The sequence below is a fragment of the Pan paniscus genome, chromosome X (assembly GCF_029289425.2).
Source record: "Pan paniscus chromosome X, NHGRI_mPanPan1-v2.0_pri, whole genome shotgun sequence".
NCBI lineage: Eukaryota > Metazoa > Chordata > Mammalia > Primates > Hominidae > Pan > Pan paniscus.
The window spans coordinates 110,693,656-110,721,091 of record NC_073272.2 but is presented as its reverse complement, the minus strand read 5'-3'; the positions used below and the strand labels follow the sequence as shown (position 1 = coordinate 110,721,091).

Here is a 27,436-nt window from a genome sequence, read left to right as displayed (position 1 = left end):
TACACAAAGGTATAAAATTATATACACGTTCTCTAGAAGGAGTACTATGCCCACTGTACAAGTAATACTAGTGGAACAAACCTCCAGTTTACCAAATTGCTGGTGTCCTTGAGTCTTGAGGACTCAAGAGGGCCTCTGACAAACCTAACTCCAACAGGTGCGTCTAGCAGCTTTTAACAAGCTTTACTGTCATTTAGTCACATTTACAGGTGATTTTTTGAATATCTACAGTGTCTGACATGTAGCAGCAGCTCAATAAATGCTTTTCAAATGTGTGAGCAAATTAATGAATGAAGGTTTTCAGTAATGTTGGTTGAAATGCCTCCTGTGACCTCTGGACTTTGGTATCAGATATAAGACAAACTAAACATTGTGCAGATGGTTTTGCGTGTTCAGAATTTTCCAAGTGGAAAGATGATCAAAAACAAATTATTTACTACACGTGATTTCTTTTGGTAGTTCCCCTTCATCTACATTTGTGATCTGCAAGGCTTCTGACCTGCATTGAGCATACACATTCACCTCTCTGAGCTATTCCATGTAAACATCAGATGGAGACTCTGGGTCCAAGTTATTTAGTAGCAGAATTTGCAGAGCATTTCCTGTATGGCTGACAAGGCTGGGCATTTCCCTGACTCCAGACCTATGAGATGGTGATACCCTCTAACCTGTGAAGTAGGTAAAATGGTCAATGCCAAGGGGGGTGGATGGGAAGGTGACAGAAGACAGAAGCAATAGCTCATTGATGTTTGTCATTTTTATTTGCAATACTTTAGGTCCAAGTTTCAAACTGCAATATTTTTACACTCAAGACACAGTCATGCACAATCCATATTTCAATTTTCTATTGCTTCAACCACAATTTAAAATAAAAATATTGAAAACAAAAATCCTTAAAAAGATTGGATGCTGAGGTCAGAAGGATGGAACCATACCATCAGCAGGTCTACAAAAGAAATAACTTACTTAAAAATCAAACAAACAAAAAGACCATAAATACCTTTAATCCAAAGTTACAGAAGAATTTCACTACACATGGTTTACAGATAACACATTTTGACAAAAGTAATGCTCAGCCAAATGAGATACAATTCTGATAAACAATGAAAACGTGGATCCTTCTCAACTTGTTTTGTGTAGATGTTATGAGTATAATCCCAGTAGACATCACTACCCTGTGATCTGGCTCCTCCTGGCTGATGTACTGAGATTAAAAACTCAATGCATTAGTAGTTACAGGATTCTGTGAAGATCTTATCATCAATAATGAATATGGTATTTGCGGGTCCATAAAGCACACCACACACAAGCATACACATTGAACTTGAATTTTGCACTCAGGGCTGGTTGGCACTCTGCTGTAGGCAGGGCATTGGGACCATCCACTAACTCCCAGTTTACCCTCTTTCCAGCAGTGTACTCATCATACAACTGGCCAATCACTGTGGGAGTTGTCATCAGAAATGCTATCTTTGGTTCCCAACAAATTAATTTGTCAACATTTCTCAATGCTAATAGCATGTAATTACTTTTTCATTTCTCTCTGCAACTTGTAAGTGTTTAGGTTCACTCTTAGCAGTCTCAGCCATTAAAATGCATGGGTTCTGCTATCTTGTGCCACTTGAGAATTAAACTCTAGAAAGCCCAGCACTACTTCACAGGAAAGGAGAAGCCCAAGTACAGTTATATTCTAGCAAGTGTGACAGTGTGTTTCTGTTGTAGTGGCAAATACTGGCCACAGCTTAATGAAAACCAGACTTTACATACAGACTGTATGGAAAATGAAAACTGGGAACAGTCAACAGAAAATGGACATTAAAACAAAAACAAAACGAAACAACTGTAAATGAATTGGAAGGCTGCCACAAGTTTTATCAACATCCCCTATTATTATGAACTTCATTTGCTTGAGGTTTTTTTTTTTTTTTTTTTTTTTTTGGAGACAAAGTTTCACTCTTGTTGCCGAGGCTGGAGTGCAATGGCATGATCTCAGCTCACCACAACCTCCGCCTCCTGGGTTCAAGCGATTCTCCCACCTCAGCCTCCCGAGTAGCTGGGATTACAGGCGCCCGCCACCACACCCGGCTAATTTTGTATTTTTAGTAGAGATGGGGTTTCTCTATGTTGGTCAGGCTGGTCTCGAACTCCTGACCTCAGGTGATCCGCCTGCCTTGGCCTCCCAAAGTGCTGGGATTACAGGCATGAGCCACCGCACCCGGCCCATTTGCTTGAATTTTAAAAATAATCTTACATAGTTCTTTTATTTAACTGCAACATAAGAGACTCAGGCTTAAATGTGATATTTGCCATCACTATAGCAGGCTGAATTTGCAAGGCAACCTATAATGCCATAGAATGTTAGACTTTTGGAAAGACCCTAAGGATCATCTAGTCCAATACACTTATTTTACAGATGAGGAAACAGCCATGGAGAGGTTAAGTGACTTGCCTAAGGTCACATAGCAATTTAGTAATAAAGCTCATATTAGACTCCGGGGCTCCTTCTTCCTAGGCTAGTATTTATCCCACTACATCTGACTCATTCTCTACTATCGCTGTTGATTTCCTCTTGGGTACTAAATCTGTTGAACATGTTGCCAGGCTTACTGCTGGTATTATGGGATAGCATTTGCCTGATGGCAGCTTCTAAAGGAGACTCCGATGGCACTAAGCAGTTTCCAAAAGTTTATCTTGCAAGTTCAACCCAATTAAGTGGCAGTAAATGCTACAAGTTGTATAGAATACTCGTACACACAGGTGTGCACATGGAGGTGATATCTCAGTTCCCGCATTTGCAGATTCAGTTAGACATTGTTTAATATTAAACACATTCCCAATGCATGTTGGGTTATATTCATTTGGTCACTTAAAGGAGTGTGGATCAGAAAAGGAATGAAAACACTAAAAGCTAACCAACAGAAAGATTATATCAAAAACAAATCTTCTATGAAAAATTCTTTCATAGGAGAAATATTCCATTATTTCCAAGTTCCCATTTATTTCCTTCCCAGTCCACATGCAAATACATGTTCAGAATTGTGTGCTGAGTTCACTTCAAATCCCAGGCCCATCAAACTGTCAGTTTACAAATGCTGAATTTCAGTCCTCTTGTTCAGAGCTCAGAGACTGGGAGATACTTGCACTACTGGCCATACCTTTGCTTAACTGAATATTAACTGCAAGTAGCTTAGATAAAGACCAAGAGATTCAACCGGGGATGGCAGGGTTAAGACTCCCCTAAGTATTTTTGTATTGAGAATGACCAATAAAAAGCCAGTGACTTCTCTAGGTATAGGGTCTGCTTTTAGTGAAACTAAGCAGCATATCTGAGGTGACTACCTCATTATTAAAGTTCTCACCTAAAATTTCTTTGGTGAGTTAGAAGGAAGTTATCCTTTGGTTAGATGGTCTCCCTTGCTCTTTAAAAATCACAACTACTGCAAACAACCTATAAATAGGCAGAAAAAAGCACATGGAGACCATCCCAAGCCAAAATTAACAGAACTATAACTGAATGCCAACAGGCAGAGACAGTCCTACATATTTGTTTAATGATTTCAAAGTCAGCTTTTAATTGCAAGTCATAACTTCTATTGAAATTAGTGGGACTTGCCCTATTGGTTATTAAAAGAAGAATCCTACCTGAATGATATACAGTAATATCCTGTTGGACAAGAAAATGGTGGGAGCTGGGGATTTTATCCTTCTAGTCCTCCAAAATTCAACCTGAGAGTCTGTTAAAACGTTCCAGAAAGGCAATATCTGCAACAGATGTTATCAAGGGGGCTAATAAAATGGTCACCCCTCCAATCTAAAGCAACCACAAAACAGACACCCGAATGCCACACCAAAGCAGAGGGCAGAGAACCTGTTTTAAAGCAGAAGAGTGTGTTTGGAGTTCTAATAGTGACATCTCCCTAGCTTTAACTTATAGATAATAGTCTTCTAAGAAAGCGTGTGCCATACCCGAGCGTGTGCCAACCTCAGCACCCAGGCAAGCATAAAGCCTATGGAATAATTATAACTAGCAAATATCTCTGCCCTGCATGCTCTGCGCTCTGGCCAGAAGGCATCTGCTTCTGGCATCTTTTCTATGTGTCTATAGTTCCCTTTCTGCTGTTTATTTATTATAAAGCAATATTATAACAATATCAAATAAAAATTTAAAAAGAAAAAAAAATTCACATAATTCCCCCACCCTAACACAACTGATTTCAATTATCTGTGTTCCCAGTCTTTGTCCATATGCATTTCTTTTTACATAGTTGTAATCCCTGTTTATGTTATTTAAAAGTGATATTATAGAATCTCTCAGAACTGGCAGCCTCATTAGAAATAAACAACCCATTGAGCAAAGGAATATAATTATTTACACGATCTTTGAGCTGAGAAATATCATTTATAGACAAACATCTCAAACTATCAAAACAGTTATACAGACAACAGGAAGCAATTTCGTATTTCTTTTTCTTTTAGCAATGGAATGTGCTTCACCGGGGAGGGATAGATGTAAGGATCAGGTGGTTAAACTCAAACATTGGGGTGCAGTTCACAAGCCTGAAAGAAATCTGAATAACATAAAGAATAAATACTTGAGTTAAATCTTCTTACATGGCTTGGCCATCCAGTAGCCAAAATGGAACATGGACACACAAATATTTACAATGACACACACACGAGATCAGCAAGAACGAAGTCATTACCCAACATGGTGACTGATTTGAGGGGATTGTGTCATCTGAAAATCCTCATGGGATTATGACAACGCACTGGATCCTTGCTAACAACATTAACGTTCTTTCCTTTTTTAAATAAATAATCTCTACTGTGCTTCTCACCCTTCCCTGACTTTCCCACTGCCCTATTCCTAACTCAGGACATTTTGGAATCAACATTGAAGGATGTGCCCTCGTTATCTCAGGGCACACTAGCAACATCAAAGATTTGGATAGACTCACCTGTGTCAAGATGAGCTAAAAAATCCAGGGAAAGAGAATAAACTGTTAACAATCTGGTGTTCAAGTTACTCGATTGTACCAAATGTGAATCCTTCAGCATCACTGTGGCATGAGAAACAGCTTCTTTCTAATACTTATTAGAAATATACATAACTCTCCAATACAGGGAAGGGGCTTTAGAAGCTGTTCTCATTTGAAAATTTACATGAATACAAATTTATAAAAGTAATGCCTCCTGGGATATATTATTATCAAATCTTGGTACAAAGTGGTAATAAAGAAGTACCTGGCTCCTCATTGTTAATATGCTGAACTGAAAGCATAAGAGAGAAGCCATTTCTCTGCCTACAGTGATCTGAAGGGTCACTGCTCCAAGGTCTCCAAAATAACAACAAAAAAAAGGCCTTCTCAACATGTAAGGGATGCTAACTAATGAATAGGGCTTCCTAACCAGGTATTGGGCTCTCTCCACTGGCAGGACATAGTCACTAATGTACTGATTTTTATTTGCATCCCAGGATTTCATTGAATTTCCCGGCACTATGAGTGAAAAATATTTTAAAGTACTTATTTTTAAATGAAATCAAAATTAAGGCCTCTCTCTCTCATTAGAGCAGTGTGGCATTAAAAATTACAGGCCCAGATTCGTTTTTGCAAAGTATAACATAGTATGCTTCAAATTAATATTACCATTTCATTTTCTTTTCACATTTGTTGTTTTATCCCACTGTGGACATTTTCAAGGGGAGGAGGTCAAGCCTCTCCCAACTTTTACAGTCAAAGAAAACAATAGGGAAAATAGGAAATACACCAGTGGGGTCATCTCCTGAACATAAACACGTACACTATATAGTTTGCTGAAACTCTAAAGAAAGTGCTTTCATTTTAAGATGTGGATATATGGATGGTTAGATGGATGGATGTACCTTGGCAAAGAAGGAGAGAGGCCTATGTAACTGATCTCTTTCCCCTTCTTGCTGAATGTACATAAGTTCTGTTTAGATTCTTTTATACTACAAATTAAGAAGCCTTCTATAACACAAATTGTTAGTTTTTCAAAGGCTTAGAGAAACAACTTTCTGTAATTTACAAAATTGTCAATACACTCAAAAGAGAGGCATATCCTTTTCTACACAGACACTCCGCAGATATTTTTCTACTCTCAGAAGATTCAGGAAGTGCCAACTGTTGAATTTTTTAATAAATAGATATATGGTGAAATAGTAGTCAAATTTTGTTATTTTCCCCAAGTCATATAAGGAATTCTGTCGGACTGACATTTCTTGGGATATGATTGTAAGTTAAAATTATTTTCCACTGGAGAGAATTTCAAGACATTTATGAATATGCTTTTGATATTCAAAAGCCCAAAGAACTAAGCATGAACACACCATATTCCGAAACAGAAATAGGTGATACATAGGGAAAATGGGAAGAGGTACTTAGAGCCAAATATTGATTGGGATGTAGCCTTCACTGACCTCCCATTTCTTACAGAGTTGAATGTTTACTATATCACCTTTCTCTAGATCTTTAAAAAACTTTTTTAAACGTTATAAATTGTCAAAATAAATAATTTGTATCATAAGTAAATGATGATTAATGGATCTATTTCCTCCTGGTATGCCTATTTTACAGTGCATATGTTTCATAAGCACAAGAGAGGATTAATTTAGGTATCATTATCTTTGTTTACTTAATGTCCAACAAGGATTTCGGTATTCTACATTTATCTGGTTTTGGCTCTCAGAGAAAGTCCCATCTTTGTTTAAATGTGGTTTCTCCTATGAGGATTTCCTAGGTTCAGAACCTGAACTCACCTAGCAGGATGTCACAGTTTCAGTGTGTCCTCTTTCAGGTATTAAGGAGATTAACAACCTGGTTTACTCAACTATCTTTTAAGCATCATTGTGAAAATGTGACAGGATTTCACCGTTTGAGCTTTATTTAGATATACAGTTTTTTGAAAGCCCTTCCTGAACACACATATTCCTCTCCACTTTTGGAAAATGTCTTAAAAGAAACCTTTTCCAATACAAATGCAGAAAAATAGGTACACAAACCAAGCCACCACTATAGAAGAAGAATAAAAAATTGCAACTCTATTAGGGCATGGACTTCCACATGTTCACACAGTACTTGCTCTGGTATTTTTTGTTTGCTTGTTTTTGTTTTGTTTTTGTTTTTGTTTGTTTTTTTTTTGCCTTGCTTTTTTTGCTTTCTTTTTTTAGAAAAACATTTTGACATCTTTTTTTTTTCTGGACATCTAATGACAATGCAAGTGAAAAACATCACATTGGGTAAGGAGTTTTGAAGGAGGTTTGAATGCAAGAGGGACTACTCTCTAACTTAAAAACAAACACAACACTATGAAGAGGGAGTGTGCATCTTTGAGAAACCTTTTTCTTCAAAGTGAATGCACAAAATGAGGGGATTCACTACTGGCTCTTTCGCTTCACGGTGGAAGTGACCACTTTATGGTCACTTCAACATTGCTGCCCTTTTTGGGCTGCGATTCAGGCTTACAAATAAATTACATAATCTGAGGGAGTAGGAAAAAGGCTTATAAGAAGTTTCTATTCATTTGAAAGGTAAAGAACCCCCACACCATTTGACTGTCTTTTCTTCCATCTTTCCTGCAGCAGAGTTTTATTTCAGTCTTACTCATGAGGGAGATGGTGAGGTGTAAGGCTTGCAGTCTTAGCGGCTGCTGTTCTTAATCGCTTCCTTTGCAGCGATAATCAGAGGAGTCAGGCTGGAGAGAGGCTTGGCTAATTTTAAAAATGGATGCTGCAGAAGGAAGGAAAAAGAGAAATTATTGGAATTATTTCCTCCAACAAGTATATTACTTTACATTTTCAAGCAGCCCTTTTTAATTAAGATATATTTTGAACACCCAATTAAATATCATTTAATTAAAAACGGTGCCAGCTTTTGTCTTTCAGATGTTTTTGTACTTCAATGTCATGAAATCCTCTGGAAGCTGACTAGCAGAGTGAGAAACTCTGAGGGATCTTGTAAAACCTCACTGTGTTTGCAACAGTCTGACTCTCTGATTTTCCTAAACTGATATATTTATCTAGAGAAGCTGTCATGCTTGGAAAAAGTATATTTAGTTAACCACTAGAGAACTCTGTCCTGAAACCAATGGCTTACTAACTGCTAAACCCAACGGCTGTGCCTCTACCATTTCTCTTTTGGCCCCTCTGCAGTACTTAATAAAAGTGAATATCCCTTCCTTCTTTGAATTTTTTTAATTTATTTTTTTTGCCTCAGAAGCCTGTGACATTCTACCATATTGGGTCTCTTCCATGCGCATGTGCACTGAATATTCCAGCTCCATTTTCTTCCCTGGTTTCACTTCCTCCTCCTACCTCCCACTCATAAGAACTTGGCTGTCATCATCTTCTTTTTTTAATTTAATTTCTTACAGATGTCATTCTCTTTCGTGGTTTCAACCCACCATCAGCTTTATGGAGATGACTCCTAAATCCATAGTGTGTGACCTGATCTCTTTCCTGAACTCTGGTCCTAGTTTTCCTGCTGGATATTTCCTACGGGATTTTCTTCTGTCACCTTAAATTCAACATTTAAAAAGTTATGTTACAGTCTCACAAGCAGGGCAATCTTGTGTAATGTAAGCTACAGGGGCTTTGGAGTCAGAGCACTTAGGTTAAATCCTCATCTCTGTTTATTAAAATGGTTAAATGAGGTAAGTGGCAATCCCTTGTAAGTTACATAGGGTCAAGAAATGTTAGCTATTATATTGTCTTCCATCACTTGTCCTCTTGCTGAATGCTACCATTGACTTGATAGCCTGAAGTCACTTTTGTCTTCCTCTTCTTTATGTTCTAAATGCAATAAGCTACCGGGTACTCTCTTCTCAACGTCTCTTACATTTATCTCTTGCTTATTATTATTATTATTATTATTATTATTATTTTTTGAGATGGACTCTTGCTCTGTTGCCCAGGCTGGAGTGCAGTGGCACAATCTCAGCTCACTGCAACTTCCGCCTCCCAGGTTCAAGTGATTCTCTTGCCTCAGTCTCCTGAGTAGCTAGGATCACAGGCGCATGCCACCATGCCTGGCTAATTTTTGTATTTTTAGTAGAGGCAGCATTTCACCATGTTGGCCAGGCTGGTCTCAAACACCTGACCTCAGGTGATCCGCCTGCCTCGGCCTCACAAAGTGTTGGGATTACAGGCATAGCAATCATAGCAATCACGTCTGGCCATCTCTTGCTTTTTCTAATTCAATCCTAATCATCTTAATCCCAAATTATAATAACTCCCCCTTGGTCTCCCTGTCTCCATTTTTTCCTGTTGCTAATTCTTACCACATACTACCAGATTAATCTTCATAAACAAAGTTGTCATCATGCTTGTCCCTCAGACATCTTCAGTGTTTCCCCACTGCCTACAGCCCCAACTCTTAAGCCTGGTGTTCAAGGCCCACCATAGGATTATCTCCTGCAGCTTCTTTACTTGAACTCTTTATTTCAGCTACACTTTCTAGGTTCTGTTCCTGTAGACCTTGCCCATATGTCTTTGGTTATACCCTAACACTTCCTTCCATTTGAAATCCCTTCCCTTATTTTCTTCAACTTATCTAAACCTGATCACTTCTTTAAGGCCCAGAAGACCTCTTTCCTGTTTGCAGACATTTTCTGATCACCCCTAGCTTACAGAAGTATTTCTCTAATCAACGATATCATTTACTATTTGAACAGCTCTTTGGGTTGAATGAGTCTGTAAACAGCTTTGCATTATATTTTCACGTACCTAAGAAGGTTGTGAACTTCTTAAATGGAGGAATCATGCCTTTTAATAGGTTTGTATCACCCACTGCACTTATGCTTTACAAATGGAAGTTGCTCAATAAATATCAATTGATGGACAGAACTGTCTTAGGTCATACAGAAAGACACACAAATATTGAAGACCTGTGTCTTTTCTCCAGCCTTCCAGTGGGGTGAATGTCCTGCATCTCTCCCCTTTCTAATCTTGAAAATGGCAATAATAGGCTAGAGTCAGAGAATGGAGTTGCATGGACTCAAAGAGAAATACAGGCTATTGCTTACATATATAAAATGAAAAGACGCAATAAACTATTCAATTTAGACTCAAAATACAATTTTGTATCAGTTATCTGACTGGTTCATATAAAAGTATTGTTGGGGAATGAATTAACTAGATAATTGATTTAATGATCTATTTAGCTGGATAGCCACATTTATCTGGATAGCCAATTGAAGATAACCTACACCTTCAATTATCCTTACAAGAAGATATAAGAGGAATGTGTATCAGAATGTGTATGTGGAGTGGTGGGAGGGGTGAAAAAATATAAAAGTGATGTACTCAAAAGTTGTCTTTTCATCTGTAATTTGAGGCTGGATTAATTAGAGGATTAACAAAGGGCCATTCCAGATTTGACATTTTAGGGCCCTATGATAACCTGTGAAATGCTTGCAGGTAGCAGAAAAGAAAAGATGTAGTCTCTTCAGTTTCTCCAAATAGGTTTATTCCAGGTATGATCTGAGTTAGGGTGGGATAGTTTTTGCCTGGGTGCAGCTCTGTCTCTGGAAGGAGTTCAGAAGCAACAGGAACAGGTTTTTCTTTCAGGGAGTAGGCTAGAACAGACAATCTGTGGTTAATGTGCTGTATAACCAAGTGTTGCACCTTCTGTTTAATTGGCTTATGTGTTCAAAATCACAAAGAAAAATAGCAGTCATTGTTCTTAGATGTTAAATGTCTTCATACATGTCCCTGAGAAACACTCCCCAGCAGTGAAGCTATGTGTATAATCCTGGGCACGTACTGCTTTATCAAATAAAGACATATTTTTATCTAAATTGGTTTGTGTGTGATGTGTGGTGGAAAGTCAGACAATTCAGGGCTCATATCCCAGCTCTGCCCTTCAAGAGCTGTGAGTCTCAACTTTTACATCTATAAAATGGGATAATAATGCCTACCCTATAAAGTTGTTATAAAAATGAAATAATTTATTGAAAGAATTTGGTACATAGTAAGTATTATTTCTCATCATGTATACTAATCCCTGGGAGCCGTGAAAAGGACAAATGGTTACAGAGGCACTCACCACTGGATGGTACTCACCCAGGCAAGCAGGTGCCTGCCAATTGGCATCACAAGCAAAGGGGCTTTGACCAGCAAAGCATTAGAGTAGCAAATGCCATGGAAATAATTGCATAGTTATGTAGAGAATTACCTCCGGCCAAGAGCACCTGCATACAACGTCCAGGGGCACAAGTAAAGTTTAGAACAAAACACCAACACCAGAGGGTCACATTGCTTTTTTTTTCCTTGCAAAATAAGACTCCAGGAAGAACAAAAGAGATTTACAGATTACACTGCCAACTTCGCAGAAGAAAGGCAACACGTCAATCAATCATGTATTAGATGCGTGCCTATAGTTATGTGCCTGTGGTCTAAAATAAAATGGTAATAGCCTAACTCTAGACATCTCTTGACAGAGCTCTCTGTCACACATTGAGATGGAAAAGCTGAGTATAATGCCTCTCTTTGTAATTGTCCTATTTTATTTTCACCTGCAAAAGCTCCTTGGCAGATCCTCGCCTATCCACATCCATCTCAAGACAGCGATTTAAAAAGTCACGGAATACAGCTGACAGTCTCTCCGGATTCTGGAGCTCTGGAGTTCCATTAGTGGCTATCAGATACAATGCCTGTAGAAAAAAATAGAAAAATCCATTCAGCACATACATATTAAAATCATGGCTTGGCATAGAAGGCAAAAATCCAGTTTCTTCTGGTTTACATTCTGGGTCTTAATAATTCCACTTTAGAGAATGACACATATATTTCAAAGTTTCTATAACATTTAGAAATGATTAATATTGGCAGTAACTAAGGTGACAGTGAAGTGTCGTCCTACCTCCAAAAACTTAAAAATAAGGTTATATGGTTGTCCTCTGAGAGTTAAGCCAGTAAAAACCCACATATAATGAATATGTGATTAAGTATCTAGAAAATTAAACCAAAGGATTGCCTGTAAATCTGTTTCTCTAAAGACTTGGGGAATACACATACATCCATTCATTTTGACCTGAGTATAACCTTGGGAAAGTGCAATGGAAAGGTAATTGTAATTTGCTAAGTGCTTATCTTGTTTGAAGAATGTTTGTGAATAGATGTGGAATGAAGAGAGTACATTATAGAATTAGGGAAGTACAATGAACCAGAAGATGCCAGTGCCTGGATGAGAGAGGCAAGCTGTGGGGCCCAAGAACTCAAATACTTTTACCCTGTGGCAGCTGTATCCCTATTGATTTTAATTAGATTTCCCATGAAGGTGCATCTACAATGAGAGGAAATATGAGGAAAAAATGACAATAGTAGTCTTGGCACCTGACAATTATCATGGTAAAATAATAAGTTGCTAATAATTGTATATTTCTCTGAGAGCTTTGTGGTATAAGGCCACCACTAAGAGATATCAAGTCATGATGGCCTGAGAGAATCAATGTCTCTAGTCTTCTAGTCAGAGTTGAACTCAGGACTACGATTAATTCACAAAGGTAAACCCATCTTTTGAAGGTTTTTTTTTTGAGACGGAATCTTGCTCTGTTGCCCAGGCTGGAATGCAGGGCACGATCTCAGTTCACTGCAACCTCCGCCTCCTGGGTTCAAGTGATTCTCCCGCCTCAGCCTCCAGAGTAGCTGGGATTACAGGCACGCATCACCATGTTAGTAGAGATGGGGTTTCAGCATGTTGGCCAGGCTGGTCTTGAACTCCCGAACTTAAATGATCCACCCACCTCGGTCTCCCAAAGTGCTGGGATTACAGGTGTGAGCCACTGCGCCCAGCTGAAGGTTCTTGATACAAGAAAGCTGGCCATTACTGATCCCCCCTCTAAGCAAACAATTCAAGAGCATTTAGTATGTACCAGATAGTTTATTAGACACTGGTAGAGCTAAGGATGAATAAGACAGTGATCTTGCTTTGAAGGATCACGCAGTTTAGTGGGAGACAGACATATATAGAGAGCTACAGTACAGTGGGCCAAGAGCTAATCGAGGAAACTAGAAAGCACTAAGTAAACACAAGGATGAAGTAGTTTACACCACAGCTCAGAGAAAGCTTCACAGAGGAGGCTGACATTTTAAAAGGGTATTGAAGAATAAGTAGGAGTTTGCCTGCAGGTACAGCCAGGGTTTTACCAGCCCATGCAACAAACTCCCTAACTCATGAAGACATGTTCCCCCTGAACTTGCCCAGGTTTTGCAGCAAATTATCATCCCCTTTCCCCTTTCTCTACTCTAGCTTCTATTATTATTATTATAGGTATTTCTATAAAAGTCCTTTTGCAGGCCAGTTTTCATCAGCTCTTGAAGACATCTCTTGTTTTTAGCAACTCCCACAGATGTACTTTAGAAAGGGTCAGGAACAACCGTTTAATCTAGTGGCTGTCAACTTTATAGCATGCATCAGAATCATCCAGAGGGTTTGTTAAAACACAGGTTTCTGAGCCACCCCAAGAGTTTCAGTAAATATGGGCAGGGGCCCAAGAATTTGCATTCTAATAAGTGTCCTGTTGATGTTGAAGCTGCTGGTTCCAGGACAACACTTTAAGAACAACTAGTTTAATCCACCCAAGTAATTAAGCAATGGGCTAAACTAGAGGGTCCCAGACTTGTCTGAACATTAGAATCACTTGGGGAGAGTTAGAAAATCCCCATGCTCAGTTCTCACCCCCAGAAAAATTAAGTAAAAACCTCTGGGAACAGAACCTAGGTGCCAATATTTTTAAGCTCTCCAGGTGATTCCAATTTACAACCAACAATGAGAATCCCTGGCTGAGAACCTGGAGCCCAATTCACACATAATAACTCAGAATCTCTGTGTCGTATGTACACCAAAGGTAAGAGCCACAGAATTCCATAGGAGATTGTCTTGCATAGCAATGTGTGAGAATTACAATGCCATATGCTTCTCTAGAGTGCATGGAAACTTTTGGCTTTTCCTTCTAGTACTGTACACTTAAAAACCCACATGTAAATACATCCCTCACCCCTACGAAATGAACATCTTCCTTTCCCCCAACTCTCATTCCTTTGTAATTTTCAATACCTTCATTGATGAACAGGAAATGCAGGTGGCAGCTATTAGGACCTCCATGCCAACATACAAGTCAGTGACAAATCCAGTTTTGACTAAAAGGAGATGGGATGCTTTTAGAAAATCACTGATTGGGCTAAAATCGAATAGTGCACAATCATAGCAGATATAGTCAATTAAGTTCAAACTGCTTTTGTTCTTGGATGATTAGTACTTGAAGCACCTGTCTTCCCAAACATCTTTATTCCTTTATTAAAACAAAATCAGTTGCTACAAATTGCATTCGCTGCCTCCTCCTAAAACTTTGATTTCAGCTGGCTACAACTTCCCCAAAGTCACTGTTCTTGCTTTTTTTCCTGCTCTGTAGCCAAGCCCAGACCTAAACAAGCACACCTCTTTCTTCCTTTCCCAGACTCGTTTCCGCTCTTTGTAGATCTGTATTCATGCTATAATGTCTCATTTTCTCACTTTACTTTCACCATTCTTAGCTTAATATATTCTATTCCACATAATTTTCTTCCTTTAAAGTATATACACATCTTCTCTACCTGAGTCCTTCTCATCTCTCTTCAATCTATGCATAATTACCTAAGGAAATACTTGGCCTTTTTTCCATTCCATTTATGAATCCAAAAAAATGACCTTAATCATAGTTGTTAAGCCTGAGTAGTGCTAGTGAAATAGTACATCAAGGGAGAAGAAAGCCCTGTAATTTGAAGGAAAATCTGAAGTAATGAAGAGCCAGTGCTACGAACCTCTACAGTACTTCAAAGAACCCTTATGTCCTCCTCAGAACTTCAACAAAAAGGTCTGGCTGTAGTTTTTGTTAGGGGGTGGGTCTGATAGTAGGAGGTTCTGATTGGTGGCCTAACAGCAGACTCCTGCCCTGGTTGATTAGTGTTGATCTGCTTATACTCCCTCATCCATAAACAAGGTATCAAATGCAAGGTTGCCTTTTGCTCAACACTATGTCATAAATATTTTTGGATGTTTTAAAAATTCTTCATAAATATCATTTTAAGAGCTGCATAATAGTTCATCGTGTTGATGCACCATAATTACTATTGGTGAACTGATTAAAAAATGCATGCAGTAAGAAAAAGGCTGAAACACACCAATTTGTGAATACTGGTTCTCTCTGGATGGTAGGATTGTTGGTGACTTAATTTTTGAAATGTATTCTTTAATTTTTCAAATTTTCTACAGTGGACACAGTTGCTTTTATTATTTTAAAACCTCCAAAACATTAGTTAGAAAATACAGTTAAAAAGCTGCAGTGTCCAATTTACACAAAAATCCCCATCTATTTCTCTTTGTCTTCCTAGGATTAAACCTGCTTTTCATCAAGCCCTACTCTTTGAGGGAAACAAAAACCCAGACTATTTCTTTTGCAACTATTGTTTTCATTTTAATTGCAACAGTATTATTTACAACTAATTTCCATTGCAAAAATCCACACTTTCAGTTATATATGGGCTAAACTGGCTTTTGTGGACTGGCCTGGGAACCTAATCACTATGTGTAATGCCACTTCTATGGGAAAATGCACTCTGAGGTCCAAATAATTAACTTAAAAATGTACTTTTGGAACACATCCTGTGAGTAAGCTGGGGACTCTCTTAGTAAAAAAAAGAAAATTGCTACCCACTACCCAGCTAATGAGAGACAAATACAGTTGTAGCCAATAAAACAATGACAACAAAAAGGGTTTTACTAGCAAAGTCAAGTATTAGATAAAGAAAGATTAAGGACAATAGTTCTGGGCGTGAGTGATAACATGTTGGTTTTATCTGAGCTAATGAAAACTCAAAGAAAATAAGGTGGCTATTAGAAATTAGACTAGAGATTTCCCATATACTAGTTGGTTGCTTCTAATGTTAAGTAAGAAACCATATAATCATCTTTTCCCCCTTCTTCCTCACCCAGCAATCTTCCCCGCTCCACACCCTTATTATAAATAGTCCACCAGGTTCTATTAATGCAACCTTTAGAAATGTCTTTCATACCCATCCACTTCTCTCTATCCCTATTGTCTTTGCTTAAAGTCGGGCTTCTTTCAGATGGTTCCAAAGTTACGATAACCTCCTAACCGTTTTTCCATTATTCAAGCCTTTTTATTCTTCAGTCTATCCTCCTTAACAATCTTATCTCATCACAGGTCTCATCATGTCATTCACTTCCTGCTTTAAAATTTTTTTTTTCTTTTTCTTTTTTTTTTAATTATACTTTAAGTTTTAGGGTACATGTGCACATTGTGCAGGTTAGTTACATATGTATACATGTGCCATGCTGGTCTGCTGCACCCACTAACTCGTCATCTAGCATTAGGTATATCTCCCAATGCTATCCCTCCCCCCTCCCCCCACCCCACCACAGTCCCCAGAGTGTGATATTCCCCTTCCTGTGTCCATATGATCTCATTGTTCAATTCCCACCTATGAGTGAGAATATGCGGTGTTTGGTTTTTTGTTCTTGCGATAGTTTACTGAGAATGATGGTTTCCAATTTCATCCATGTCCCTACAAAGGACATGAACTCATCATTTTTTATGGCTGCATAGTATTCCATGGTGTATATGTGCCACATTTTCTTAATCCAAACTATCATTGTTGGACATTTGGGTTGGTTCCAAGTCTTTGCTATTGTGAATAATGCCGCAATAAACATATGTGTGCATGTGTCTTTATAGCAGCATGATTTATAGTCATTTGGGTATATACCCAGTAATGGGATGGCTGGGTCAAATGGTATTTCTAGTTCTAGATCCCTGAGGAATCGCCACACTGACTTCCACAATGGTTGAACTAGTTTACAGTCCCACCAACAGTGTAAGAGTGTTCCTATTTCTCCACATCCTCTCCAGCACCTGTTGTTTCCTGACTTTTTAATGATTGCCATTCTAACTGGTGTGAGATGATATCTCATAGTGGTTTTGATTTGCATTTCTCTGATGGCCAGTGATGATGAGCATTTTTTCATGTATTTTTTGGCTGCAAATTGCTTCAAAGAGAATAAAATACCTAGGAATCCAACTTACAAGGGATGTGAAGGACCTGCTTTAAAATTTTTTGTCACTCCCCATGGTCCACAGAGGTGGTTTTCAAACTGTGCTCCCCAAAATTCCTCTTAAGAGCAGTTAAGAGGGAAAAGAACAGGGAGAAAGAGGAGGAGATACTCTAAGACTCTCCCCAACACATACATTTTCTTTCTTTTTTTTTTTTTTTTTTTGAGACGAAGTCTTGCACTGTTGCCAGACTGGAGTGTAGTGGTGCGATCATGGCTCACTACAATCTCCACCTCCTGGGTTCAAGCGATTCTCCTGCCTCAGCCTCCTGAGTAGCTGGGATTACAGGCGCCCACCACCATGCCCAGCTAATTTTTGTATTTTTAGTAGAGACAGGGTTTCACCATGTTGACCAGGATGGTCTTGATCTCCTGACCTCATGATCCACCTGCCTCGGCAACCCAAAGTGCAGGTCATGAGCCACCGCGTCCAGCCCACATACCTTTTTCAATCAGAAAATTTGTGCATTTTTCTCCATTTATTTGTGCTTCCAAGCAAGGTTTCACTGGAACCAGAGGATCATTATAGTTGTTTGAAAACTACTGATTCACAGGACATAGTAAAGATTCCTTAGGCAGTCCTGTATGATTTGCCCCCTGCCCACCTTTCCAGTTCCAGTTTCCATCTGTTCTCTTCTCACCCTAGGGCCCTTCTCCCAACTCCTCTCCCGCCCCGCCACACACATACACACTGGCTGAAGCTCACATACTACTCACACCAATTTGTTCATCATTCCCTGAATAGGAAATGCCTTTCATTGCTGCCTAAAATGCTATCCTCATTTGCCTTAAGTGCCTGGTAAACTTGCTTTTCAAGCACTGGTTAAAATGCCATCTCCTCTTTGAAGTCTTCTCCATCTCTCCTAGATAGGTAAACATGGTGACCAACCACTCTGGTTTTCTGGGGACTATCCTGAGTTTTAGTATTGAAGGTTTTGTGTCCCTCAATCTCAAGCAAACCAGGATAGTTCTATGGTCACCCTGCAGATGGAATTAGCCATTTCCTTCTTTGAACTCTGATAGTTCTTGGTTTATATGTCTATTTTTACATTGTATTATATATGAACACTTGTTATTTGTTTACAGGTCTGTCTTCCTTCCTAGATTGTGAGCCCATGGAAGGTAGCAGCTGTGTTATAACCAACTGTGGATTTTGTGACAACTTGCTCAAAATAGGTGATCAATAAATGTTTTTGTTGCTGGACAAAATAGCCAAAATGTTTAAATTTAACTGAGCTGAGACTATAACAGACTTATATACATAAGTATTAAAGCTCAGAACCTAAAAGTGACCTATTAAAATCTAAGAAGATATGCAGAAAATGAAAAATAGCACCTTTTCTGAGCTGAACAGGCCTGGCATGTAATAACTTCTGATGACCCCATTGTTCAGTGTGGGAGAATGAAGAGAGCTGTATGAATAGTGTATGTAAGGGGATGTCATCACCAAAGGGAGGGAAAACTGGAAAAAGATGACTAAAACATGGCCAATGCAGAAAGACCCATAGAGAAAGGGAAGAAAAAAAGTGTTCTCTGGAACTTGAAACATAGTTCAGAAACTTATTCTCTCTGGCTGTTCTTGAACAGAAAAGGTACTCTTGATTAATCTATTAGATCATTTAACAAGATCTGCTTTCTTCCTGAGGTGAGGCAATATAGGCCCCATAACCTACGGACCTTATTTATAATGTTAGAAATACAACCTTTGGCCAGAAAAACGGTGGCTTTCTTCCTTGTGATATAAGCATTACCTAGAAGTTTCTGATGTTCTCGAATTCTTCATAATAACTCTAAATATCTTGGTAATAACACACAAACATCAAAGTTTCCACTGACACTGATGTGCAACTGAATTTACCTAAGTACTAAGAGAAAACTAGGTTACCAAGTTTAAGGGATAATTCAATTTACTATATTAACAATTTCCTCAGTTAAAAAAGATCAAAGCAGTCATCATAGAAGTTACCACATTTCTCCAAAGAAGTCCCCACACAATCCATATGTACTCAATAAATTGTTATTAAGGCAGTTTTGCAACAGGACTAACCACTTAATTAAAAAGCTTTAGTTTGTGACTTCAGTTCATTACAACAGTTTACAAAGTTTAAGTTAAGAAATTAGAAAACAAACCAGAGGACTTACATGGAAACGTGTTAGCAACCATGAGGGGCCCCAGCACCAATATAAAGACTCACTTTACAAAGAGGATAGGGTGCAGTACAAACATTTCTTTGTAGGCTGAATATTTGAGATGCAAAACACATTTTACCATGGAAATCATATGATACATGGTGACAGGGCTCCAGCCCAGCCCTAAAAGTCGACTTAACATACAATGCAACTGAACTATAGGAGGGCTATTCATTGATACCTTGATATCTGTATAAATGTTATATCCATGGAAAGTATTAATAGATAACTTTTACTGAATGATACTATTAGCTTGTGCAATTTACATATAAACCCCTGAAGTTTATTTTAGACTGTTTATAATAAGTTCTATTTTGATCTCCAATTGAGAAGAAACTGAGGCTTGTGGAGATAAGAAGAACTTGCCCAATGTCACACAACTAGTATTTGAATCCAGGGAGTATGAATCCAGAGTTCATGCTCTTGACCACTGCACAATACCACGTCTCACTGTTCCCAGTCTCTGTTATGGGAGTGCTCCTAGAAAAGGCAGACAAGGGCTTTTCAAGGAGTGAAGCACACTGTGTATAAGCTACTGGTTTAATTGATCCACCTCTGCCTGTACAGAAGAAATGGGTCCTCTTGAGGTCAATCATTCTCTACCTGTTTGGAAATGGGGAACAAAGGGGAGGTACCCACTCAGAGAGGTAGAGGGGTTTCATACAGTATTGTATATTGCCCACTGTCTAGTACACACACACACACACGTCATTCCTCGGTATCTATGGGGGATTGGTTCCAGGAACCCCTTTAGATACCAACATCTATGGATGCTCAACTTCCTCATATAAAACCTATGCGCAGCCTCCCCTATACTTTAAATCATCTCTGGATTGTTTATGATACCTACCTAATACAATGTAAATGCCATGTAAATACAGCCATGCATTGCTTAATGATGGGGAATACATTCTGAGAAATGCATCATTAGGCAATTTCATCGTTTTGTGAACATCATAGAGTGCACTTACACAAACCTAGATTGAATAGCCTACTACACACCTAGGCTATATGGTACAGCCTATTGCTCCTAGGCTATAAATCTGTACAGCATGTGACTGTATTGAATACTGTAGGTGACTAGTGCAGCGTGTTTAAGTCTTTGTGTATCTAAAAATAGAAAAAGTACAGTAAAAATATGGTATAAAGGATAAAACATGGTACACCTGTGTAGGGCACTCACTATGAATGGAGCTTGCAGCACTAGAAGTTGCTCAGGGTCACTGAGTGACTAGTGAGTGAATGTGAAAGCCTAGGACATTACTATACACTGCCATAGGCTTTATAAATACTGTACACTTAGGCTACACTAAATTTATTTAAAAATTGTCTTTCTTCGATAATAAATTAGCTTGCTGTAAGTTTTTAAATTTATAAACTTATTTTTTCAACTTTTTGACTCCTTTGTAACCGTTTAAAACACATTGTACAGCTGTACAAAAATATTTTTTAAATATCCTTATCCTATAAACTATAAACATTTTCTATCTTAAAAATGTTTTCCTTTTTTCATTTCAAACTTTTTTGTTAAAAACTAAGACACAAACAGGCTGGGCATGGTGGCTCACGCCTGTAACCCCAGCACTTTGGGAGCCGAGGCGGGCGGATCACCTGAGGTCAGGAGTTCGAGACCAGCCTGGGCCACATGGTGAAACCTCGTCTCTACTACAAATACAAAAATTAGCTGAGTGTGGTGGCAGGCACCTGCAATCTCAGCTACTAGGGAGGCTGGGACATAAGAATTGCTTGAACCTGGGGGTTGGAGGTTGCAGTGAGCCAAGACGGCACAACTGCACTCCAGCCTGGGTAACAAAGTGAGACTCTGTCTCAAAACAAAACAAAACAAAACCTCCCCAAAAACTAAGAAACAAACAAACACATTAGCCTAGGCCTAGACAGCGTCAGGATCATCAATACCACTGTTGTCCCCTCTCTATATCTTGTCCAACTGGAAGGACTTTAGGGGCAATAACTTGTATGGAGCTGTCACCTCCTAGGATAACAATACCTTGCTTGCAAATACTTCCTGAAGGACCTGCCTGAGGCTCTTCTTGAGGAGTAGGTTTGTTTATACCATCATCACTACAAACATGTAAGTAATGCATTGAATTAGGATATTATGACATCACTAGGTGATAGAAATTTTTCAGCTCCATTATAATCTTATGGGACCACCACTGTATATTCAGTCCATCATTAACCAAAACATTGTTATGCAGCACATGACTGTAGTTGTCATACTGTATTGTTTTGGGAATAACTACAAGAAAAAGTCTGTACATGTTTAATACAATGAAACCATCATTTTAAAAAATACTTTTGATTTGTGGTTGGTTGAATCCATGGATTTCACACCCATGGATCAGAGGCTCAACTGTATGTGTGTGTATATATATGTATGTGTGTGTATGTGTATATGTATATGTATATGTGTATATATATACACACATATACGTATATGTATATATACACACATATACGTATATGTATATATACACACATATATATGTAAATATGTATATGTATATATATACACACACATACATATATGTATATGTATATATGTATATATACACACACATATATGTGTGTGTATATATATGTGTGTATATATACACACACACACACACACAGACACGTATATATCTATCTACATTGAAGGTTTATATGCAGCTGGTTGTTGCCTGCAACTGACTCCTAATCTGATTCTTTTGTTGTTTTAGAATCTCCAACTAACTTTGAGTGTTTTATGAGAGATATTTGCCAACAAGTGACTTAACACCTTATGACTTAGTTTACTCGTGACCTGGGATTTCACAGTTTAAAAGCCAGAGTATATTGCTGCCTCTGATGTGTTTATGGATATCATGAAAGTGTCTGCCATGTCTTTTTTAGAAGAGAGTAATGAGGGCCAAATATACAAAAAGAAATAATCACATTATAATGAACGCTGTATTCCATACTTGGGCTTACTCAACCCAAAACTTCAGTGTGATAGCTGAATGAGCAATGTGGTCTAATTTAGCTTCCTACCTGTCTTACATAGAAGTTCTCACTGGTCACTAAATTATGAGGGACAATTGTTATTGTTTTGTTGTTTAATCCTTAAAAGGCTATTTAAAATGAACCTATTATAGATCTATCCCCTTATAGGTTGATAGTAAAAGGTAATTAGGTAGGGCTGACTCACTGGCTGTTAGCCTAGCTTAAATGTGCTCCTTTCAAGCACAAAGGACTGACCAATGCCATAAAATAAATTACAGATAACTCCAACAATATGTGTGCTCATTCTCAGAACTAATAATGCTTGCTAAGAATTGCAGAGGGGGCTACTTGTGCTTATGAAGCAACCCTGGGCACTCAAAGCAGTACCCAAGGTTTGGAACTATAGGGCATTTGGAAGTAGGGATGTGGGTAAGTACAGAGCTAGGAAAGGAAGGAAAGCAAAATGGTGCAAAAGGTAGAGGCAAGAAGCTGTGAGAAGCAGAGGAAGCAAAACAAAACTTTAGGGCAAAAACAGGGGCCAAAAGACAATGGGAGGAGAATATCGCTGGTGGAATGAGGACAAAGAGAAATGAAGATAGATAAGGGCTAGACAATCTGGGAGACCAAGGGGACCTGGATCCTAGGTCCCATTCTGTGACTGCTCCATTGTTCCTGGTCCTTTTCCCACAAAACTTCTCAAAATACTGTGTATACTTGGTTTATCAACTTCCTCACCTCCCATTTTCTCTTTAACACACAACAAATTTCTAGTCCTAAGGTAATATTTAATATTATACATTTGTTCATGTTTCATTTCAGAATATTAGTGCAAGAAGGGACTAGCACTCTTATTCTTTTGGGCTTTTCCAAATTACCATATTAGGATTAAAACAGGCTGACTGTGATATGATCTGTGAAACATGCATTACTAGTCACATAAACTGATTTCAACTTCTATTTTTATATGCAGTTAATCAGCTGAACAGGCCCGTACATAATAATATACAATTCTTTTAATAATACTACAGAGTGAGGAACCTTGTGTCCCTGCAATAGCTTTATTACTGCAGTGTTCTTCACTGGCTTCTTCCCAAGATTATTATCAGAATGAGGTTACCAAGTCTCATATACAGTATATTTCACATCATGATCAAGTGTCTTTGCTTGGTGGGAAAAGGAGGATTTTTCCATTCTGTGGGATACAGATTTACTCCAGAGATGATGAGATAAATGTCTCCAAGCTGCTTTCTGAATACCACTCCTCTGAAAGTACTCATAGAGACTCATAGAGACAACACACAAAACATGGCCCTTTTGGCAGAGTTGGGGAAGGCTGTAGGCTGTGTACAGCTAAAGGACACAGAATCAGAGTAAGGGACTCACGAGTTTTTAGCCTTATTTAAGAAAATCTCATGTGATGGCGCAAGACAGAAAAGGAATTAAAAAGGAACTATTCTGGTGGAACCAAGAGCCCTATCCTGGTTACCTCCCTCTTGGCTCCTTCAATACCCTCAAGGAACTCTATGGTATTCTAGGGCATTGTGGAGCCTACTGGTAAACAAAAATCTAGTGAAATTCCACTCTTTTGAAGCAATAAGGAAATGTAGGCTCAGCAAGAAGAAACCTGCACAAGGTTATGGATTTCTTGACTGACAGACATCGGAATACAATTCACTCTTTAACCTGCATAATGCAAACAGTTGGTAGAGACACTAGAAAGTTCCTTGTCTAGATCTCTCACAGTCATTGGCCCCTCCTAGATAAAAAAAAAAAAAGAAAAAAAGAAAAAAAAATGTGCTGATGAACTTTGCCATCTGAGCGTGAGGGTAATTCTTTACAAAAAAAAAAAAACAAAGCAAAGGAAAGAAGAAAAGAAAAACAAAGCAAAAGAAAAGAAAGAAAAAAGCTACAACAGAAAGGTCAGTTTGATTATTGGGATAATGTTAGAACTCTGACTCTCCCAGCTACAATTCTTACACTGCCTTAATTGATTTAACTTTCTCTGCAGAACGTCTTATCTAAGACACTTCAGAGTACTGTTTTATTAGAATGCAAAGGGTTTTCTACAATGATGTTGCAACCCGGTTGGAAAAGGTATCAATCAAAATGACAATAAAGGTCAGAAATTATCTTAATTATTAAGAAAACTCCAACTTTCTTGGTAAAATAATTCTTCATTGGCAAAAACACAGATTTCAAAAGCCATAGGATAAAACACGTGCATGGGCATTTCAGTGCGCAAATGCCGATCATCACACTCCATGATTTGTCTCTTTAGAATTAACTTTGATCTGGAGGGACTTAACTACTTAGTTATAGGTATGGTACCTATTAGGGCAATCAGCATATGCATCCTTGTTTTACTCCCAAGCCATGCTATAAGGATTCTGAGAAATTATAACATAATAGTACCATAAACTTTCTTTCTCTCATTTTCTCTTGGTGGATTTTAGTTTGCTATGGAATCAATTTCTCCTTTGGCTGTTTTCTGGGTCATAATTCACCAGTTTGAGCTGTCTGCTTCTGAATTACATTCTAAATGAGACTTGCAGCTTTCCAATGGCTAAGTCCCATTTTCCTATGCTGAATTCCTAACAACCAATGATTCTTAAGAGCTGTCTATCTTTTGACAGGCAATATTTTTTTCTGATTAAAAAGGAACCCTGTTATTCTTCTGTAATTATTTTAGTTGTAGTGATCCCAACTTCCCCCTCCTTTTAGGCATAGGTTTGCCCTCAAAATAGGAGGAGTGTCAACAAACCATCAATAAACCTTGCTGTTCCATCATGGCTTATGGAAAACGAAGGGAATGCTCCCAGCTCTTCCTGAAATACATTCAAAACAATATTGACTGAGTGCTAGCAAAGTATGCTTGCTTCTCTGGCACTCAGGAAGTTTATGTCTGACTTTAATTCCAAATGAGCACGCGCCATCAAACCCAGACATTCCAATCCACAGCAAAGTCCCAGTGCTTGGAGGGATTTAGAAACAGTTTAGCCTTTAGTTGCTTTTCAGTTACTAGAGATTCTCTTATTCTGCTTAACTCTCTTCTCTAGCCATATAAGCCAATTATAATTTCCCTGTTCCCATAAGAAGAAATAAGAACAACTAACATTTCTGTAGTGCTTTAAGTGCAGGAAAAGGGAAGTGGGAAGCCTACTAGTGTAGATAAGACGTCTGATTTTAGATTTCTGTCCTCCTTTCCCCCTTGCCATATAGGTAATGCACTCCTAATCATGAGTAGTCAGACTGATGGGTTTATTATGCACCAATATATGCTAGCTACTCGGTCAGCAGCTAGCCCATTTTAATGATGAACTCCATTTTCAGAAGAAGCAAAATTGCAAAAGAAAATAGCATATCATGGAGGCATATGCTGAACTAATGTCATTTCTTTTTGGATAGTGCTACTCAACTGGTAAATCAGAGAATGACATAAAGCACATCAGGACTTCAATTAGGCTTTTATAGTATTACTCATAAGTTTTTAGACAAAATGGATAAATGTGAGTAGAATGATAGTGTTATTTTTTGGTTGGATGACCATGTTCAAAGAGGGGTGATGACGAATTGTTGTCCAGGCTGGACAGTGTTCTATAAAGGGCTTGCCACATTGATATTTGACATTTCCTGATTGCCATTTTTCCCTGAGGATGGGGGCCTAGAATCACTGGTTCTTAAAGCTCCACAGATGACTCCAATGTGCAACCAAGGAGATCCACTGATACAGGATCTGTGGTTCACATACTATACTACGTATTGTTTTTAGCAGTAATACCAATAACTGTCTTCCAGCGATCCAATCTTCAATACAGCTTCACAGATGTTTCAAGTAAGGGGTAGAAAGAGAACACTTAAAATCTATTTTAACTTGGATAAAGATTTGGAACATTACCATAAAAGGTGTTTCAAAGAGTCTAGTAGGGACTTCAAGTGGATGTCATTTTTTTACATTTCACAAACAACAAATTCCATCAAAACCTGTTGATAAGAATAGCCCCATTACGTGTAAAAGCAAAGTTAATAAAGGGGCACTCTCTGGGTGCTGAGAAAATAGACCAAAGTTTTGTTTGACAAAAATGATTGTGTCTCCTTACTTAGCATCAGGTTATTATAATAACAGTTGTTTAAAGTCTTCAATTAACAAAAAAGTTGATGATATCAGCAACAGTAACATTTGATTTTTATATCCACAGGGAAAGTTAGATTTTTAACCCCAGTCACTTTGGCAAAGAGAAGGAACAAGGTACTTAATTATTGGAGGCTGCACTAAAACTGTCTATAGGTCACAGAACAACATGTCCAAGGCCAATTATGTTGAGTACAAAGACTTCAGGCAGTGGGGGACAGTAAGAAGCTTGTGTCCTCTCTCTCTGGAAGGGTACAAGCCTAATAACATCAGTACAATTAATAACTCTCTGACCTTTAAAAGGCATTTTATGAACAAATTAGGTCAATTAGTATAGCAACATTTACATTAAAAAATCTCAGCCACTTTCTAACTAAGGGGAAAAGTAGTTAATTCATTGCATTAACAATGTTAATAGGCAATATTCATAAAGGGTCTGCTCAGCTGGAACTGATACAACAGAGACACAGAAAAACTCACAGTGAAACATAAATGACCTTGAAATGTATAGCCCCAGACTTCACCTTGAACTTCTTCTGTTCAGTGTTACCTGTTCATAGTAATTGTACTGAACTGTGCAAAACCCTCCATTCCTTAAGTAGATGGGTGTGCCACTCTCATGAAGGATATGTTCTTAGGAGAGTGCTGAATCCAACCTCCCTTCATGAGTGGGTAAAAAAAACCCTCTAAACATCCTTTCTCTGTTTTTCCTATCTTACTACTTTACTATCCATATATACATTTCATATATATAAATATATACATATATATTTTTTTCCTACAGTGAACTGGACACTGTGCTAGGTGATTTACATATATTATTCATTTAGTTTTCATGCTAACTCTGTAAGATAGACATAGTTCTCATTTTACAGATAGGAAGCAGGCTTAGAAAGGTTTTAAGTAACTTGCAGAAGGTCACAGAGCTTGCAGGTTGTAGAGCCAGGACACACCCAGATCTGCCTGACTACAGGACCAAAATTTTTCACATCAACATGCTACCCTG

General features: G+C 38.3%; 1 protein-coding gene across 27 annotated transcripts in view; it reads right to left on the bottom strand.

The window, feature by feature from the left end:
• Nucleotides 1-742: 742 nt before the first annotated feature.
• PAK3 (p21 (RAC1) activated kinase 3) overlaps nt 743-27,436 on the bottom strand; it is a 285,503-nt gene continuing 258,809 nt past the window's right edge. For all 27 annotated transcript variants that reach the window (XM_063601542.1, XM_055106615.1, XM_034949599.3 and 24 more), the window contains 2 exons: nt 11,533-11,670; nt 743-7,748 (listed from right to left, as the gene is read on the bottom strand). In XM_063601542.1, coding sequence (XP_063457612.1) covers nt 7,659-7,748; nt 11,533-11,670 — 228 coding nt within the window. In that variant the 3' untranslated portion in view covers nt 743-7,658. The remainder of the gene's footprint in view (nt 7,749-11,532; nt 11,671-27,436) is intronic.